This window comes from Chamaea fasciata, unplaced genomic scaffold (assembly GCF_029207755.1).
Source record: "Chamaea fasciata isolate MVZ Bird 193981 ecotype frontalis unplaced genomic scaffold, bChaFas1.0.hap1 SCAF_3, whole genome shotgun sequence".
Lineage (NCBI taxonomy): Eukaryota > Metazoa > Chordata > Aves > Passeriformes > Sylviidae > Chamaea > Chamaea fasciata.
This window is the reverse complement of record NW_027094088.1, coordinates 99,752,989-99,771,434: the sequence shown is the minus strand read 5'-3', so window position 1 is coordinate 99,771,434 and position 18,446 is coordinate 99,752,989. Positions and strand designations below refer to the sequence as shown.

The 18,446-nt window shown below is 43.5% G+C and overlaps 1 protein-coding gene across 1 annotated transcript; it reads left to right on the top strand.

Annotated features, from left to right (window-relative positions):
* Positions 1-3,312: 3,312 nt before the first annotated feature.
* Positions 3,313-18,169, top strand: PDIA6 (protein disulfide isomerase family A member 6). The gene is made up of 13 exons (XM_066179927.1): positions 3,313-3,378; positions 6,323-6,464; positions 7,295-7,352; positions 7,983-8,109; positions 8,605-8,711; positions 10,084-10,217; positions 10,627-10,741; positions 11,623-11,763; positions 12,948-13,032; positions 13,127-13,199; positions 14,215-14,373; positions 16,313-16,409; positions 17,160-18,169. The coding sequence occupies exons 1-13, from the start codon at positions 3,345-3,347 to the stop codon at positions 17,226-17,228; spliced, it is 1,341 nt and encodes a 446-aa protein (XP_066036024.1). The 5' UTR covers positions 3,313-3,344; the 3' UTR covers positions 17,229-18,169.
* Positions 18,170-18,446: the final 277 nt, after the last annotated feature.

The window sequence follows — 18,446 nt, the reverse complement described above, 5'->3', positions numbered from 1 at the left end:
GTGTCCCCACATTCCTGCTGTCACTGCTTCCAGCAGCACCAGAATGAAATGAGGTCACGCCAGCAGCATCTCCACCAGCAATGGCCACTCCTCCCAAACTTCTTCATGGCAAACAGTCTGGCAGCTACTAATGTTAGAAGTACTAAAAAAATAGTACTTGCTGCTATTTTGAAGAAGTGGGTGCATCCTCAGATCCCAGGAGAATAGAGGCTTCACAGTTCAAGGGAGGGACCTCTGACAGGCATCCTGCATCAAACAGTACTCTAGAAAATGCCCCTAGAAATCCTTCTGATTCATCCTGCAATCTTGCTGTCTCACATGGTCCAGATGAATGGCAGGTGACTTTCTGCTTCAGGGTGTGTCACTGTTACCTATCTCACTTGCTATCAGGATATAACCTAAGAGAGGAGGCATCTGGGAAACGTGATACCTTCTGTTGTCATGCATAAAGAATAAACCTCATACTGCAGCAGTCTGAGCTGTGGCTGCATGATCAGGTCAGACTGGGTGCCTCTAAAACTACTGTGTTTTCAACGCCATTTTGAGAGTCCAAAAATGTTGACAAAATGGCCTGTGAAAGAGGCTAATCCCAAATAAATTATGATACAAAGAAGTGGAATGACATGTTGCCCTGGGAACCTGAATGAACATGATAGAAAAGAATTGGGAGAGAAAAACCTGGATTTGAACAGGTGAATGCTCTGTTTAAACAACAGAAGAGGACAGATGGCTGATTCCAGCCTTTTGGTAACTCCAAGTGACTAAAATTAAATGCATGTTAATTACACAAATGAAAAATGTTCATTCAGGCAAAACATGTTTTATGGTGAACTGCACTACAGAAATACTCAGCCCCATTTCAATCTGGAAGTCAGAAAGCAACCAGAACTTGTAAAGTCAGAATGCCTCTGTGTTACGCTCCTTATGCTCATCCACCAAGGCAGAAGCCAGGCAAGACCCCTGGAATACAAGATTATTTCTTACATTTATAATATTGATTATCTTGGTGTCCTGTACAAGTGTTCTTCAAACACAGCACTTCCTTTGTCTGGTAACTGATTTCAGGTGTGGTGTCAGCTGGCTCCCCTGCACACACCCATGAGGTGTCACAGGATCATACATGGAACAACTCATCATCATCGGCCTGCTGACCTCGGAAACCTGCAAAGTCCCTTCTAATTCTATCCCTGCAATTATCTATGTATCTTTAAATGTACACTCATTAACATCGCTCATTACCCTCTGCAAACAAAGTATCTTTCCTCGATTCCCTTTTGTATGTACCATGAGCCACATGAGATTTTTTGGCACTAATATGTCAAAGCTCGTGCTGCAATGGAGAAACAGCATCTAAATCTCAGTGAAGACAGTGCTTGAATGGAATCTCGACAGAGATAGTGAAGCCCCACACGAGCTCATTACCACCTTTAATGAGTTTTTTCTGAAGGAAACTCACTTATCACATAGCCTCTACCGTTTCCCTCTTTTCATCGTTATTTATCACTCGACTAATATTTGTCGGCACTATCCTATGTGTATTTCCAGAACACACATAAGAACATCGAACTGTTCCTGTAGAACTGTCTCCTGCAGAAACTCATTAGGAATTTCACGAGGCAGTAAAAATCTGTCTTAAAAGGTTCTTATTCGGTAAGAAGTCCTTTAACACGTTTCTTGGTGCTACAGAAATGTTAAATACAACCATTCAACTTGCTGTAGCAGACATCCTAGAAAAGAAATCACTCTTGTCCTCATGCAGATGCTTCTATTAGCCACTCTCTCCCCTTGCCCCCAATTCTCAATTTTCTCTGCTAATTTACACGCTACGAAGTGATTCTTTTATGATTTCTGGGTTTGAGAATTTTACCTGGAGCTAACGTCTTGCTAACTGCTCAACAGTTTCCTGACTCTCATGTTTTGTTTTTTCACCACATAGTGGAACCTACAAGACCCTTTCGAGAAATACTCATTGATGGTCTACAAAGCAGCTTCCGTTTGCTTTAGGAATCAGTAGAATAGACATGTTTTAAGATCTACTAAGTGCCACAAACCTGAAGCTGCCTGCTCAGCAGCCTGCCCTTTTAGGGATGGAAATGTCAAGATGCCAGTATTTTGTAGCCATTCTGATTAACACATTTATTCCATGTATCTCTGTGTCCCCATTTCTGAAAAAAAAAAAAAAAAAAAGAAAGAAAACAACAACAACAACAACAACAAAACTTGAGGGTGAAAAGTGTTGTCTGTTCTTACCGCGCTAACAATTTCATTCTCCCAACAAACAGGCCTGAAGCATACTGAAATGTGTTATTTGTGAGCATGAAGCAGTGCGGGTGTGGATGGGGATAAAATTCAGCTAACTTCACGTTCAATTGCTGAAAAAATCTATTTCAATGGTACGTTAAATTCAGCTACAATTGCTATACTACAAAATTCACAGCTCACTTAATCGTGTAATCCTAGCTCTGCAAAAGCCTTTGTCTGGATCTGTGCCCAATATATAGCCCCAAGCCTTAGCGCCCACCTGCAACGTGTAATCTTTGGGGGAAGAGAGGACAGAATACCAGCATTTCGCATCAGCTGTTTCCAGTGTTTTTGAACTGGGATGCTGAATTTTCGTACTGAAGAGCCACCTACATGCTGTGTTGCGACCTAAACTTTCCAAGCGTCTGTTGGATGCAGGCAGTTTACCCGGGGCTTAACAGCACTTTTATCAGCATGCACTAGTCCCCTCCCCCTGCTTGTATTTCCCCAGACTGCAGCAGACTCAGCCGGGCTAATTCCTAAAGGCGAGCTTGCGACTTGAAAACATTTCTCGGATCTACATCTCTCATCTCTGCCTTGGTTTTCACAGAGACTGTAGCAAAGCAGCTCGGCCACCGAACAGGACAAATCCCCGGCCTGCCTTCCTTCTCCCTGAAGGCCTGCGCGGGTTCTGGCCCAGGCCGGGGCACGCGCAAGCGCTGAAGCGGGAGCGGCTGGGAGTGCTCTGGACAGGGCAAGATCCTGGGAAACTGCTGGACGCAGACCGAGAGAGCTTTCCCCGGTACACCAGAGCTCACCAAGGCCACCTGCACCGCGCTCACGCCCCCGGCAGCTCCAAAACCCCAAAGCTGCCCAGCCGCCGCCGCCGCCGCCGCCCTCTTCCTCCCCCACCTCCGCCCCTCAGCGCTTCCCCCCCTCACCGCGCGCCGCAGCAGCTGGCGCGGCCGCTCCCCATTGGCTGCGGCGCTGCCCGGGCGCCGGCGCGGCCAATGCGCGGCGGCCACGGCAGGGCGCGTAGCGCGGGCGGGGCGGGGCGCGCAGGCCGTGGTGACGGCGGCGGCGGCCGAGGGAGCGGGGCAGCCATGGGGGTGCGCGGCGCGGGCCGGCTGTGGTGGGGTAGGAGCCGTGAGGGTCCGGGGGGCGGTCTGAGGGGGCAGCGGGACACGTCGGGATGCGACTTCCCTTTCCCTGGCTTTGCGGGTCCCGTGGCGGTGGGAGGGAGCGGGGCCCGGGGCCATGTGGCCGCTCTGCGGGCGGAGCGGAGAGCCTCCTGGAAGGAGGTTGTATCCGGGTGGAATCGGCCCCTTCTCCCAGGCTGCTTGCAGTAGGACTAGAGGATATAGTCTTATGGAGTGCCAGGGGTGGTTTAGATTGGACGTTAGGACCAATTTCCTCTCACACAGGGTGATTAGCTATTAGAACGGGCTGCCCGGGGCGGTGGTGGAGTCGCCGTCCCTGAAGGATTTTTAGGAAAGACTGGACGGGACAATGAGTGCCGTGGTCTGTATGACGTAGGGGTGGATCGGTCACGGGCTAGATTTGATCTCAGAGGGCTTTCCCAACCCCATTGATTCTGTGGGGGCAGCGCTCGCAGTCGCGGTGCGGCTGTGGCCGGTCTGTGCCGCGGGGGTTGCTCGGTGGGTAAGCGAAGAACACGTAGAGAGATCCTAAAGATCCGAGCAGAAAAAATAAACTAACAAAAGAATAGAAAGCGATGGTTATCTCACACCCTAATCACAGACCTCCTTTGATTTGGGTAATCTGAGTAAACGGCGGTGTTGTGCGTGCCTGGCTGCCCTGCCTTGCGGTGCGGTGCTTTGTGGGCAGCCCGAGAGCAGTGACCGAGGTCAGGCGGAGGAGTCCGAGTCCCCTGCTGCCGCCTCTTGTGTGCCGGAGGAATCGGTGAACGATTCCCACTCGGGCCCTTCGATGGAAACGCCGAATGTGCCGGGAGCTCTGCCCCAGGCTGTGGCTCGCCGAGCGCACGTGTGCAGGGATGTGTGGGCCTCGGCACACCGAGCTCTGCTGCAGGAGGGGTAATGGTAGAAGGAGTTCACATAATCATCATCAGCATCCCGTGACAAAAGCTTTTTTTATAATAGATCTCCCGACTTGCGACTTCACTGTACAATTAGGACTAGTAATACCAGCATGGAGCTGCCTTAGCTGGTTTATTGATGCTTCTGTCTGTGTGATTTGCTTACATTAGAAAACAGCTTTTGAAATCAGATTATCTGTTTCTTTTTTTCTTAATAAGAAGGACAGATTTGCATTTATCTGGCTTGATACTTGTAGGAAAATGATCTTCTTCTTCGCTAAAGTTGAATTAAACCTGGAATGTTTCACTACAGAAAGGAAAGTTATGCCACCAGTTCATGACTCATAGTTTAAAAAAATGCAGTGATGGGGGACCAGGTGAATTTCACCACGTGCTTTCTTTTCTGAGTTCTCTTTAGCAGGTGTATTTACATAAGCTAGAGCTTCTCTCTTTCAAGGGACAGAAGTCCTGAGTGAATTCTGTCTTCTGAATGTATTCTGCCAGAGATCACCTAAAAGGTGAAGCAAGAATATGCTGATTTCAATTTAATGGTCTCACTCTGTCTAGAGGAGGTTTTTCCTCTTGAGAGTGAGTGTAACATTCAAGGAGCTTTTCCCATCCTTATTTTCTTACTCTACCCCAGCAGCAGCTGCTACTGTAGGTCACCGTAACATGCTGTGACAGCCATGGATCGCCTTGGAAGTCAGTTGATCAGTGCTGACAAAGTGCTGCCTGTGTATGGGCGTACTGAAGAGACAGAGCCAATCTAACATGTACATCTGGTGGTGGAATCCAATTTGATCACGCCAGAAGAAAAGGGTTGCATCCTCATGATAGAAGAAACCAATAGGATGGGGCAGTGGTGCAGTGGAGAGGGCACTGGTTTATAGTGTGGCAGTTCAATCCTGATCTCTGCTTGAGTAACCTGGAAGATGTTGCTTCTGTTAGCTTCACTCTCCTGCAGAATAGGGGTAATGAAACTGGCTTTTATTGCAAGGGACTGATAAAGTGCAGGTGATGCTGTGCAGTCTGTATAGCATGTGCTGTAGAGTTTCTGCATCATTGACCTGTTTTTCTCTCATTTTGAGTCTTGAGAGAGAATGTGCAGCTTCCCATTCAAGTTGTTAACCACTTGCAGCAAAGCTTTTTTATGTCTGGTTCTGACTTGGATGTCTGAGCTCTTACTCCCTCCAGTCTCAAGTAGATTAAGAAAAGTCTTTTGCTGGCTGGATTTTGTAATAGAGATATTTGTCATCTCTCAGCCTCCCTGGTTGACTATGTAGAAGGAAGGTTTATGAGCTTTTATATACAAAGTCTCGAGCAAAAATAAGTTCCAGAAATTATTAGAAGTACAAAGACATAAGAAAAAGCACTTTCCTTCTACATTTAATGTTATTCTTTTAGCCTTCTCAGGGTGCATGAGTTGTTAACCAGAGAGATTTAGCTGTTGTTCTCCAGTCTGTTCCTAAAGACACAAATCAATGGTAGACTAAGATCCTCAGGAGCAAGAATGATGCACTACCAGTGCATCAAGTGCTGGTCCTAAAATCAGTGTAACTGTGCCAAGCCTAGTTGGGACACTCCTGTGTGATGTGATCCTATAAAAGACGTGTTTGAGTGCCTGCTGTGCAAGAGGTTTGAACAATTGGCTTAGGAGTTTCTATAAGAACTGAAAGAAAACACAGCTGATGGTGGGGATCCCTGCAGAAGTTCTGGTGGTCTGGTACCAGCAGGAGTTAGGGTAGGAGCTTTGACACAAGTCTCTGGAGAGCCATAGCAGGAGTGGCACAATTCCAGCTAGCTTTAGGCACAGACCCTATTTTACGTGATCCTATGGAATCATGTTTTAAGCGAGGAGGGAGAGCATATATCTTGCCTTAACTTCCGTTTTAATTTGGTCTAACTGGAATCCCTTCCCACCACTCCTGATTTGTAAAGAGTGGGGAGATGATTCAGCCATGGCAACAGGAGAGTCTGTAAGTGTTCCAACCGGACTGCTGATGTCTTTGCTTTTTGTTGTAGGCACAGTGAGCTGCACTTTGTTCCTGGCAGTTAACGGTTTATATTCAGCCAGTGATGATGTGATAGAGCTCACACCAACTAACTTCAACAAGGAGGTCATTCAGAGCGAGAGCCTGTGGCTTGTGGAGTTCTATGCCCCATGGTAAGAACTGCAGCTGTGTTCTTGCTTGCTCTTATGACTGAGGAGCAGTACAGGAATCTGCTGCTGATCAGCTCAAGGTTTCCTTCAGTTGTTGGTAGCACAGTTTTTCAGTCTGATGGCCTCATGACTAGCAAAATAGCTGTACTTGGGATTCCTGCTTTAAGTATTTTCATGAGGGAAAAAGGCAGGAATTGGCATTTCAAGTTGGCAAATAGGGTCTGGTAGCAAAACCTATGCCATTTTTCTACTTGATTTTTTTTCTGGTTAAATTAGTATTAAAAATGACTGATTAAAGTGCAGTAGGTAAGTGAGAAAGTCCCTCACTTCTGTGTTTCTGAGAATAATTCTGATGTAATAGCACAGATCTGAATTCACACTTAAAATTTCCAATTTCCATTTAAATATACTGGCTTTGTGCATCTTAATTTAGCATCTCTCTTTGTTTCCTATTGTGCTCAGGTCCAGAGTATGGAATCTATTCCATTTAAATTCTGGTGATATATATATGTTCCATCTTTGTACAAATCCTCTGTGATATTGCCATCCAAAGCTCCACATTCTGGAGAAAGTGGCTTTTTGTTGCAACAGCTTGACACTTTTTGGACTGAGAGGTTTAGGGGGAGCCTTGCTGTGCCTCTTTTAGTGTTGCTGCAGTCTATGTAATGTGGACGTTTTTCTTCAGAAGCCTGAGTGATGGTGTGATCTTGTGGCACAGGCTCTTTCCTCTTCATGAGTAAATCCTCAGTTTCCTACAGTTTGCTGTAAGGGACTGAAATAGTTGTCAGATCTGAATGACGTTTACCATTTTTTTGTTTGTTTTTTTCTAAAAGGTGTGGTCATTGTCAAAGGCTAACCCCTGAGTGGAAGAAAGCAGCAACAGCTTTAAAAGTAAGTTTAGCCTTTCAAATGTGCTTGTGGAAGTGGATTGAAGAGAGTTTGGCTGTTTGATACCTGGATTGGGAACATGAAGGGGTTTGGTCTTTACAACCGTTTTCACTTAATACTTATCTGGCCAGAAAAGTGTTATTCAGGCATTTGAAAACTTGGGATTTTGGTTTGGTTTGTTGTATCCTTTTAAAAGAAGCCGTTGACTCGTAGAGGAAGAAAGTCAGTTCTGTCCCTTTGAATTCCCATTACTATTTTCTAGGAGTAAAAGCAGCTTTTTAAGCCATTTGTATTGACTATTTTTTAATTATAGAAAAATTAGTCATGTTGTGATTAGCTGAACTTTTGCCTATGTAATATATATATATATATATATATATATATTCTCCTCCTTAGAAAACCAAACAAAACAACCAAACAATTTAAAATCTATTTTGTCCCGCTGAAGAAAGAAGTGGACATTTATAGTGTTCTATAGTTTAATGCTTGTGGGGTAAAATACCTCAGTTCTGTTGCAGTCCTAGTAACTGCTCCTCTCTCTTTCCCCCTCCCCTTCTGGCCCCACCAGAGAGTATAAAAGGTGTTAAATTGCTGTAAAAGTCTTGGGTGTCATTTTTTGTTTTGTTTCTGCAGGGTGTAGTCAAAGTGGGTGCAGTAGATGCAGATAAACATCAGTCCTTGGGTGGACAGTATGGAGTCAGAGGGTTTCCAACTATCAAGATATTTGGAGCCAACAAAAACAAAGCAGAGGATTATCAGGGTAATGCGTTGAATTTTTAGATGTTGCATACCTAAAAACTTCCCTGGATGCAGTAATCATGGTGGCTGTTGATGCTGTGTTGGGTGGTTTTTCCTTCCTGTCTAGTGCTTGTAGTAATGGAGAGACAGATGGGTGGGAATGGTTTGACCAAATTGTGTATGTCTTAGCATTGTCTAACAGTCCCACCTGCAGTTCATAGTTGTTGGAGCTTGATAGGGAGTTTCAAGGAATATTCCTTTCTTCCTTTTTATTTGGAGCTTGCCATGGAGTCAGTCCTCATCAGAAAAGCCAGGTAATGAAAAGGTGTAGTGAAGTCAGTCTTGCTGCTTGTGTTTAAGTCAGATGTCCCACCACTGGTACTGTATCACTCACGGCCCAGTCCTGCTTTTCCTGAAAGATGATGAGGGTGGGGGAGGATTAAGTTTGTGATTAAGTTAGGAGCATACCTTAAACTGGCCTTTTGATGGTTTGATCACTTATTTTGCTGCACTGCAGGTGGCAGGACAAGTGACGCCATTGTCGATGCTGCTCTCAGTGCTCTTCGGTCCCTGGTGAAAGGACGTCTTAGTGGCAGAAGTGGAGGATACAGTTCTGGAAAACAGGTATTTGAGGGAATGTGTGTTTGTTTTTCAGCTGGAGACTGTCTTGTACCGGAGATCAAAGCTCCCAACTCAGTCACAGATTTGAAAAGGGTGTCTGGAATTTTATCTAGTCCAGGTCCCTGCCCGGTGCAGGGCCAGCTGGAGCAGGTTGCTCAGGGCTGTGTCCCTAAAGTTGTATCTCCAAGAACTGAGACTCTGAATGGGCTGCATTCTTCAGACAACCTGTTCCAGTGTTTGACTGTGTTCACAGTAGAAATCTTTCCTGTTATGTTCTAGGTTATAGAATCACAGAATGGTATTGCTTGTGTTTCAGCTTCGTCCCTTTTGTCTCTTGTTGCAGTGAAGAGCCTCCCTTTGTTTTCTTTACTCTCCTGCACCCTCTTATCACATGTCAGATGCTCAAAGCCCTTAATCAGCTCTGACCATTGGCTGGACTTAGTCCAGTGTGTGCATGCATGTTCTATGGGGGAGTGTAGAACTAGACCCAGCACTTCAGGTGTTCCACATTGTGCTAAGCAGAAGAAAAGATTGCCTCCTCAAACCTTCTGGCAACTCTCTGCCTAGTGCAGCTTGGGAGGCTGTTGACCACCTTTGCCACAAGATCGCAGTGCTGTCTTATGTTCAGCTTGTCCACCAGGACAGTCATGTTCCTCTTGGAAAAATTGCTTTCCAGCTAGTCAGTTCTCAGTGTGTACTGGTGCATGGGGCTGTTACCCTCCAGGTGCATCTCTCTTTGAACTTCAGGGTTCCTGTTAGCCCCATTCTCCAGGTGGTTCAGGTATCATTTGCCCAATCCTAATCTAAATTAGACAGATTAAGGTTTTTTAGCTTGGTAGTGTTTTTCTGAAGTTGGCTTGCTGTATTTCTCGCTGAAGGTAAATGGAAAAGCTTCCGGCTGTTCCTACTATTTCTGAGTCTTGGTGCAAGTACATTCTGACACCCTCAGGGTGGCCACATAGAAGAGCTGGGTGGACTCTACCCTGTAGTGTGTATCAAACTCCCACACGTTTGTTTTGCCTGGAAACCAGGACTTGGTTCCAGATGGAGGTGGAGGTTGGAGAGCACTTTGTTCATGGACAGATTAGTGCATGAAGAGCTGAAAAAGTGTTTCCACATCTTCTTGGTAGTCAGCTTGACCTGATTTCTCTTTTGTCGAGAGAAGATTCATTTGCCGTGTTTTGAAAATGTTGTGGGGAGTAGGCTGCGTGTACTGTCAGTTTTATATAGGGAAAGTTGTATGACCTAACACTGCCTGTTTTGTATCTTGCTCAAATAAAGATCATTTGGTTCAATGTGACACACACAGAAGTTGGCCTGTGTAGGAGACCAGTTTTGGTTACTTCTTACGTGAGGGTCTGTTTGTTTCTTACAGAGCCGGGAGAGCGGAGGTGGAGATAAGAAGGATGTGATTGAGCTAACTGATGACAGCTTTGATAAGAATGTCATGAATAGTGACGATGTGTGGATGGTGGAGTTTTATGCCCCATGGTGTGGGCACTGCAAAAAGTAAATGTGGTTTTACTTTAACAATTCAGTTCCTGTTAGTGCCTGTTTTGTGTAATACCCTTAATCCCCTAAAAGAGACCTTGCATCTCTAGTATACCATAAATGAGTTTTTTTGTAAGGTGATCTAATAAAAATTTGTGGGCTTCTGCTCAGGACCCCTTGGTGCTGCTCTGGCTGCACTCCTCCATAGCAGTAAAATTCCCAGTTATCAGTAGAAGTAAAATCTGGAAGTTAGAATAAAATTTCCATTCCTTCCTGAAGGACATCAGTCTTGTTTGGATAATGCTCTTAGCTGTCATTCTCAGCAAGAGACTTTTTCTTCAGTGAAACGTGCTACATAATGTTGAAGTGTGGTATACTTTTGCTAGCTCTGAGAGAACTTAAGGCACTTGTACTCTCTGTTTTTCAGCCTGGAGCCAGAATGGGCAGCTGCTGCCACTGAGGTGAAGGAACAAACAAAAGGAAAAGTAAAGCTGGCTGCAGTAGATGCAACAGTCAATCAGATGCTGGCAGGCCGATATGGGGTGAGTGTGCTCTACAGTGGTTACAATTTCCTTTCCATCTCTACCAAGTCAGATTTCTCTTCAATCCTTACTGAACTGTTCCTTAATACTTAAATGTTTTGTGCTAAAAATAAGTGACACATTCAATTTGTTTCCCACAAATAATGAATGTCACTAACAACATAAATGGAGAAAGAGGAAAAAGAATTGTTCTGGATGTTGCTGAGAAGAAAGGCTATTTATTTCCATAACGTCTTGTATACCTTTATCATCTGGAGTGAGAGGTCTCTTTCTTGAGAGTGTAGGCTGGTTGGGCATCTCTGGAACTCTTGGAGCCAGTTATCAGGGATCACTCTGACAATATCACCTGCCCTGATCAAGTGTGTTGCTCACCAAAGGAGAATGAACACTCTTGAATTTTTAGTACAGTCCACAGAGCTTAAAATGTGCTGCATAGTTTCCCTCCAAGTGCACATGGCTGACAATGTAGAGGGAGCACTGAGCAAGATTTACTGGAAGTGTAGCAGAAGGAACTTAAGGTCCACTTGCTGCCATGTGTGCCCAGTGTTGTCCACTCCCAGAGAAATCAGGAAATTAATAAAATATCAAGGGTAAAGATAGTCCTCATGGTGCTTACACCTGCAGTCCTTGGTACATTTAAATTGAGATGAAACCACTGCTGGTTCATCAAACCCCAAAGAAGCATTTTAGTGTACATTAACATTGTTCTGAACTGTTGCAAAGGTAGGAAGCTACAAAATTCAAGTTGAGTCAGAACATGTGAGACTTGATACATGAAGATGTTGAATCTCCTCCCTTGCTCTTAGTCTAGAGGACATCAGATAACTTCCACCATAAATATACAGGTTTATTGGAGCTTATGGTTTAAACTTGTTTTACAGATTCGTGGATTTCCCACCATTAAAATCTTCCAGAAAGGAGAAGACCCCGTTGATTATGATGGTGGGAGAACTAGATCTGATATCATTGCTCGTGCTCTGGATCTGTTTTCTGATAATGCACCACCACCTGAGCTCCTGGAGGTACCTACACATCATTTTCTCAGATTGCTTTTCCATCATACTCTTGGCAGCAATTCTTACAGGTTTATATGAACTCTTAATAAAACTGCCTAAGTGTGGTGCTGCTGCACTATTTTGCCCCAGAAAGTAAAGGATGACAAGCTTTGAATAACAAAGAGCTGAATGTTCATTTCTGCCGTCAATTTTTTGTTGTCTGGAATATGATCAGAATTGATACAGTGGAGGCACTGACAGGATGGTGCCAGGGTGTCTGAATCTGCTCTGGAGGAATGAGTGAAAAAGTTGAGTTCTGTGCCCCGTCTCTTTTCTTATAATAAGAGAGCATGGCCTTGTCATTTGCAAGCTGTCCATTAGGAGATGCATAGTGAGTGGTTTTGCTTGTTGTCCAAAAAACTCTACCCTCTGTCAGGCGACTTCTTTTTTCAGCCTGCTGTTAGTAAGTTTGAAATGGTGATCACTTGTCTCCAAAGTGAGGTGCACACAAGACAGTCTGTTGGGATGCAAGAAGGAAAAAACGACAAAAAACCCCCTGTATTATTAATAAACATAAAGATATTTTTATATGGTACTTATTTAATCTTTCTTATCCTTCTGATTTTTTTTTATTTTGAGTACTTTCTAATATTAATACAGCAATATATGTTGATTTATGTGTATATGCATATAATTGATTTATATATATCAGAGGCTGCATGCTTAGAAATTTATTTACTGGTGGGATGCACAATCAAAGGTTAGAGACCACTGGATAAATTCCTTTTTGAGCCTGATCCCGCAAAACTAGTGTTGCTGTTACTGTTGCTTGTACATCCTCATCCACAGCAAAGGCTGCCTCTGCTGGCTGTCCTTATGCTCACAGGCATTTGCATGAGCTCTTTCCAGCCTTGGGCAAGAACAGTGATTTTGAGCAAGGAGTGACATCTTACTGTGCCTTCTGTAAGCCTTATTTGGTACTGCATAGTTTCCTGTTGCTGCAAGTCTCAACAGAAGACTTCATGAACTCTTTGAAAATCACTCTTGTACTGGGGGACCAGTGAAGTAGAACAGACATGTAAGCTTTTGTGTCAAGTTGTTTCAGTGCTTACTACCTTGCAGGATGGAGTTATTAGGCTCTTGGAGGAAAGTAGAGTCACAATTAAAGAACCAGGTATTACTGTCATTGACTTTCTGCTGCTTTCTTTTAGATAATTAGCGAGGATGTTCTGAAGAGTACCTGTGATGCTCATCAGCTCTGCATCATTTCTGTCCTGCCTCATATTCTTGACACAGGTACACAAACAAGCAAGCAGACTTCTGTATGGATTTGTCACTTAAAGCATGTAGTTGTGTATTTTTAACTTGTCCAATTCTTTTTAACAAACAGGAGCTTCAGGGAGAAATTCTTACCTGGATGTCATGTTAAAAATGGCTGAAAAATACAAAAAGAAAATGTGGGGGTAAGTGTTATTGTCCACTGGTTGTCTTGGAAAAGATGTGAGAATTTCTTGGGGTAATGGGATAAAATTTGTATGATACCTGTTTAGCTACAGAAAGAGTTTTTCCTTGTTCAGGGTAGCGTATCTTGGTATTTCACTAATTACTGGAGATGGGAATTCTGTTCCTTTAAAACAGCCCTTTTTTTAAATTTTCATCCACCTCTCAAATTCTGCATTTACAAGTGATACCTAAGCATTAATGAGATTAGGCATCTTCTACTTTTGTCCTGAATACTCAAGCATTTTAGGGAGGTTTCTTTTACCATCTTTTGCTGGTTGGTGAGTCTGCCAGTGTGACTGTTGAATTCTCAAAAAAAACCCAAGTAAATTGCAGTTTATTAACATGTTTCATGCTCCCAAAGAAACAGGCCAGCAGGCTATGCCTTTACTCCTCCTTCCGTCAGGTGCAGGTTAGGATCTCTGGGACTTCTCCAGGGAAAGTGAGAGCTGTTCTGTCACACTGATTGCACTGAAGAGGAGCAAAATGGCATGAAAGCCTGGGGGAAAATGCTGAGATTGGCTCATTCCAGAGCTTCCTCAGGGGACTTGCTAAGATGAGAGGAACTGAGACTGAGTGTCCTTAGCTAGAAATCCTCCACAGTGATATTTATAATCACAGGCAGGACTTTATAATCTTCACATCTGTCACTTGAGTACTTTTAAGTCTTCCCCCTAATACTGGCTAAAGTGTAGCAGTGTGTTCAGGTTGCTAACATAACTGCACTGTGTTTAGTGGCTGTTCTTACCAGCTTTTGGTGGCTCTGTGGGTGGGACTGGCCTAGAGGTGCTGCTGGGAGGGGACTTTATTCTGTTGCAAGGTTCAAGATCAGGAGTCTCCTTTTCCCTGCTGACTTTGAAAGTGTCAAGGGCAATACAGAGCCCTGCTTGAACTCTGCTGGATTGCAGGATATGTGATTTGAACATTATTGTAGTGCCTATCCTCATTATTAATTTTCTGTTTCATCTTTTCCTCAAGGTGGCTGTGGACAGAAGCAGGTGCTCAGTCAGATCTCGAGAGCTCTCTGGGGATTGGAGGCTTTGGGTATCCAGCAATGGCAGCTGTTAATGCTCGGAAGATGAAATTTGCCCTTCTGAAAGGATCATTCAGTGAGCAAGGGATTAATGAGTTTCTCAGGTATGAAATCTTTAAGTGACTTAAATCTTTCTGTATCTGGGGCTATGACTCTTTAGGTCACAAGCAGATTCTGCTGCATCAGACAAGACTTGCCACAGTCAAGGGAATTAAGATGAGAATTCAGTGGAGTAAGGGAATGGTTTCAATGGGAATTGCAGTAAAGCAGTCATTACCTTTTTGTAGTGTGCAGAATTAAGTTGGCCATTTAGACTTAGGTAGTTTTAGTACAACATTTGAAAACAGAAGTGGACTTTGATGTTGGAAAGTTCTGTTTCTCTAGTAACTTAAGAAATAACTTACTAATGAATTCCATTTAATTCAAATGGTGCATTCTGACTAGTCATTAGTAATTGGAAAGTCCCTGGTTTGGGAATCATCATGAGTGCTGTTAAGTTCTTGAGGTTGTATATGTTGCTGTTCATCTTTCTGATTCAGTTTGCCCCTGTCTTCCCTCTCCCACCTTTCCATTCTCCTGGCCCTTGATAAATTGGGAGAGTTGAAACAATCCGTCCAAAAAGTCAGTTTGAGCTCATTGCTCAGCACAAGTCCCATGAAGCTGCCTCTTGTAGCTGGGCAAGAGCCAGTGCTGAGAAGAGTGGAATAGGGAGAGGAAATGGAGAGGATGACAGAAGGTGGCAGCAGCACTGAAACAGAGCAGCTAAACTTAAGCTTTTAGTTTAGTGTGGTCAAAGTGAAGTGCGAACTCTGCTTCCACATAAAGTACCAGCTGCCATAAGTTATGCAAGAGCCCTTGAGACCTTACATTAGAAGTGTTATTTCCATGTCTGTCCTTGGAGAACAGCCAGAATTCCAAAAGCAAATGCAACAGCCTCTCCCCACCTTGCCATAAGAAACGTATTAATTGAAAGCAGTTTCTACTGAATTAATGGAATCAGTGCTATATTCTTACCTGTAAAAGTGATCAGACTTTCTTCTTAATGCCAAAAAAAGGAACATCTTAGGGCATCAAGTTAAATTCAGGATACAGATGCAAGCAGAGAAATACCTGACAGTTTGTACTAATGCACATGAAAGTGTCTGCCTTTGTCAGACATGGCAAATTTTCTTAGTCTGTAAAGTCCATCTTAGTGAAGCCTCTCCTGGGTGAGACTGGATGGTGCTTCCAGGACACAACAGCCAGTTTAACAGCTTATATTGCATTAGGTAATTGGTTTGTATTGTCTTATTGTGTGGCACTGCTTGCTGGAATAATCTCTTTCTGACACTTCAACTCATCTGTGCTGCCTAGAGAAAGCAGCATAATCACAGCTGGTGTGGCTGACCATTCACTCAGCTGCTGTAGGTAGCTTCTGCAATCTAATAGGCAGTCTCAGCAGTGTTGACTACAAACAAGTAAGAAAATGGGTGCTGTGAAGAGCATAAAAATTGTGAACTCCACTTGGGGAGGAATGCTAATTCAGTCTTACTTGCTTCTGAAAGATGCAAAACGATTAGCTCCTCAGGATTTTAATGCTGGGCTTTTTGAGCATGCCGAACTAGCAAGTTCAGGATAGAATGTCTCAAACAAAGCTGGTTACCTCATACCCTTTGGAACCCATGGAGGCTGTCTCCACTAAAGATCACTGGTGATTTCAACTAACACTTGCAGGTGAATTCCAGAACTAGAATTACAGACTCCTGTTGGAGTTGCCTTAAGTGATAAACTGTTAAAGAGGCTGCACTGATCTGTGATTTTTACACTGCTGAAATCTGAAAGAGTGTATCTCACACGTCTTTGAATCCAGTTGTAAATTTTCAATGCTGTTTTAAGGGCTCTGTCATTTTCTGCTTCTTGAAGTTTTTGCATCCTTACAGTTTAGATCTACTTAAATAGGTGAAATCTTGAACTTGTATTCCTCTTATGTGAAGCAGGCTCTGTTCCAGGTAGATGGAGGTTGAAGGAATTTCTTAAATTTAACTTTTACTTGTTTTTTCTCAGGGAACTCTCCGTTGGTCGTGGTTCTACAGCACCAGTGGGTGGTGGAGCTTTCCCCAAAATTCATTCAGTTGAACCCTGGGATGGCAAAGATGGTGAGGTAAGAGGTGCTCCATTTCTGAAAGTGCTGAGGCGTCGCTGTGTTCAGAAGTGACAGGAGAGAGGAACTAACACCTGTCAGTGTCAAAGTTCTTGTTCTTACAAGATTGTGGCAAATTGTGTTGATGGTTTCCCATTATCTTAATACTGCCAACAGACTCTATGGTACTTTGATCATCTGAGATTGTGGACCACATGTTCCTGCCTAACTGTTAGGATGTGATCTGAAAGCTGGGTCCCTTGAGGCAGAAATGTATTACCAGTGCTGACTAAGGGAGGTGTTAGTGCATGCATTCAAGACCCCAGTGTTGTGGAGACTTGGGTTCTGCAATATGCTGACCTTGCCATCAAGGTCTTAATGCCGGAAAGCTTGTCAGGTAAAGCCTGTGTAATAAATAACATGGTGACCAAGTCTACCTTCTTAAGGTTCAACATTGCTGTAGAAACCAAAGTTACTTGCAGTCCTTTGATCTACTTCAGACAGATAAAACCACGGAATATGGTAGTAGTTTTGTTACATAGTTTATTTGTATAGCCTTCATCTGGAGTATTTTGATTAGTAAAAAACAACCTCCTAGTCTAAACTCTGATCACATGTCTTGTGCTTAGTGCACTTGGAGTTTTCTGAATGAAAGAGATGACAGGAGAGAGCTTTACGAATGTCAGAATGAAGTAAGAATCTTTCCAACTCTGGGATCTCTGAGCATTAAGCACTTCTAAACGTGTACTCAAAACCTTCCCTTTTTAACAGCTTCCAGTTGAAGATGACATTGATCTCAGTGATGTGGATCTGGATGACTTGGGTAAAGATGAGCTGTGAGATCTTCAGGAAACTTCTTTTCTTGGGAGAGCCTGTGCAGCAGTTTGCAGCCTGGATCACAATCAGACAGATATTTCAGTGGCCTTTTTATGGAGAAGTAGCACATGACACACTGTGCTATTGGATGCACTGCAGCAGTGGACTGTAAGCATCTCAAGAAAACATTGCAGAAATTCTATGAATTGTCATAACCAGTAAACTTGATTGTATTCTGTGTAACAAATATTTTGAGGACAACATGGATATTTCTTTGGAACATCTTGGGTTTTATTTTGTTGATAATGTGCTGTTTGAGTGTTACTGGAGGCTGTTAGTGTAACCAATTTTAACTGTAATTTTTTTCATGGAGGTGGAACCTGCTCAGCTTCTGTTTCAATTAAAGAATAAAATATTTTTTGACACACAGTGTTAGTCTTGTATAGAGTAAGAAAGGTGCACATGGTACAAGCAGTCCCATTTTGGATGATACTTGAAAGTGAACTGCAGAAATAGAGGCATGTGCAGAGGGGAGTCCTAAACCACCTCCTTGCTGTGAGATCTTGACAGTTTAGCCTAAAGCCTGATAAGATGGACAATCTTAGTTTAAATGCTCTTCAGTCTTCCTTTTCCTATTTCTTCTCAGGGGCTTTCTCTTTTCTTTGTGCCAGACTTCATAAGTTAATACAATGGAAGTGGGGTTGCTGCTGCAATGAGAGATGCTGAGAGCTGTTGGTCTTTCCTCTGGATTAGTGATGAAGCTAATCTGTGTTGTAGGGCGTAAGGATTTCCAGGTGCTAACAGAAAACCACCCTGGTGCTGTCTCCAGCAAATTGGGTAATATTTCTTCACTTCCCATCTGGCATTTTGATCTGAAATTGCTATTTCCTTTGGAAGGGGAATCAGGACTGCAAACAGGGATGTTTACTGCTGCTTTTTAAATAAAAATGCTATTATTTTATTGCTCTCCGTGTCTTGTATATTGGTGTCTAGTGAAGTGACCCTGATGTGATCAGTTTGTTTATAAATAAGGAATGAAAGAGCTGAAAGATTCCCCTTCTTTCAAGGAAATAAGGTAATGTGGATATTTGTCATCTGATGTCTGTGAGAGATTGCCCATAGCTGATCCCCATGAAAGGCAGTGTCAGAACCACGGGCAGCCAGCAGTAACTGCTGATTCCATGCAGATGTGCTCCAACTCTTAAATCATCCCAGCAGATGAGCTGTAATGGAACTGTTCTA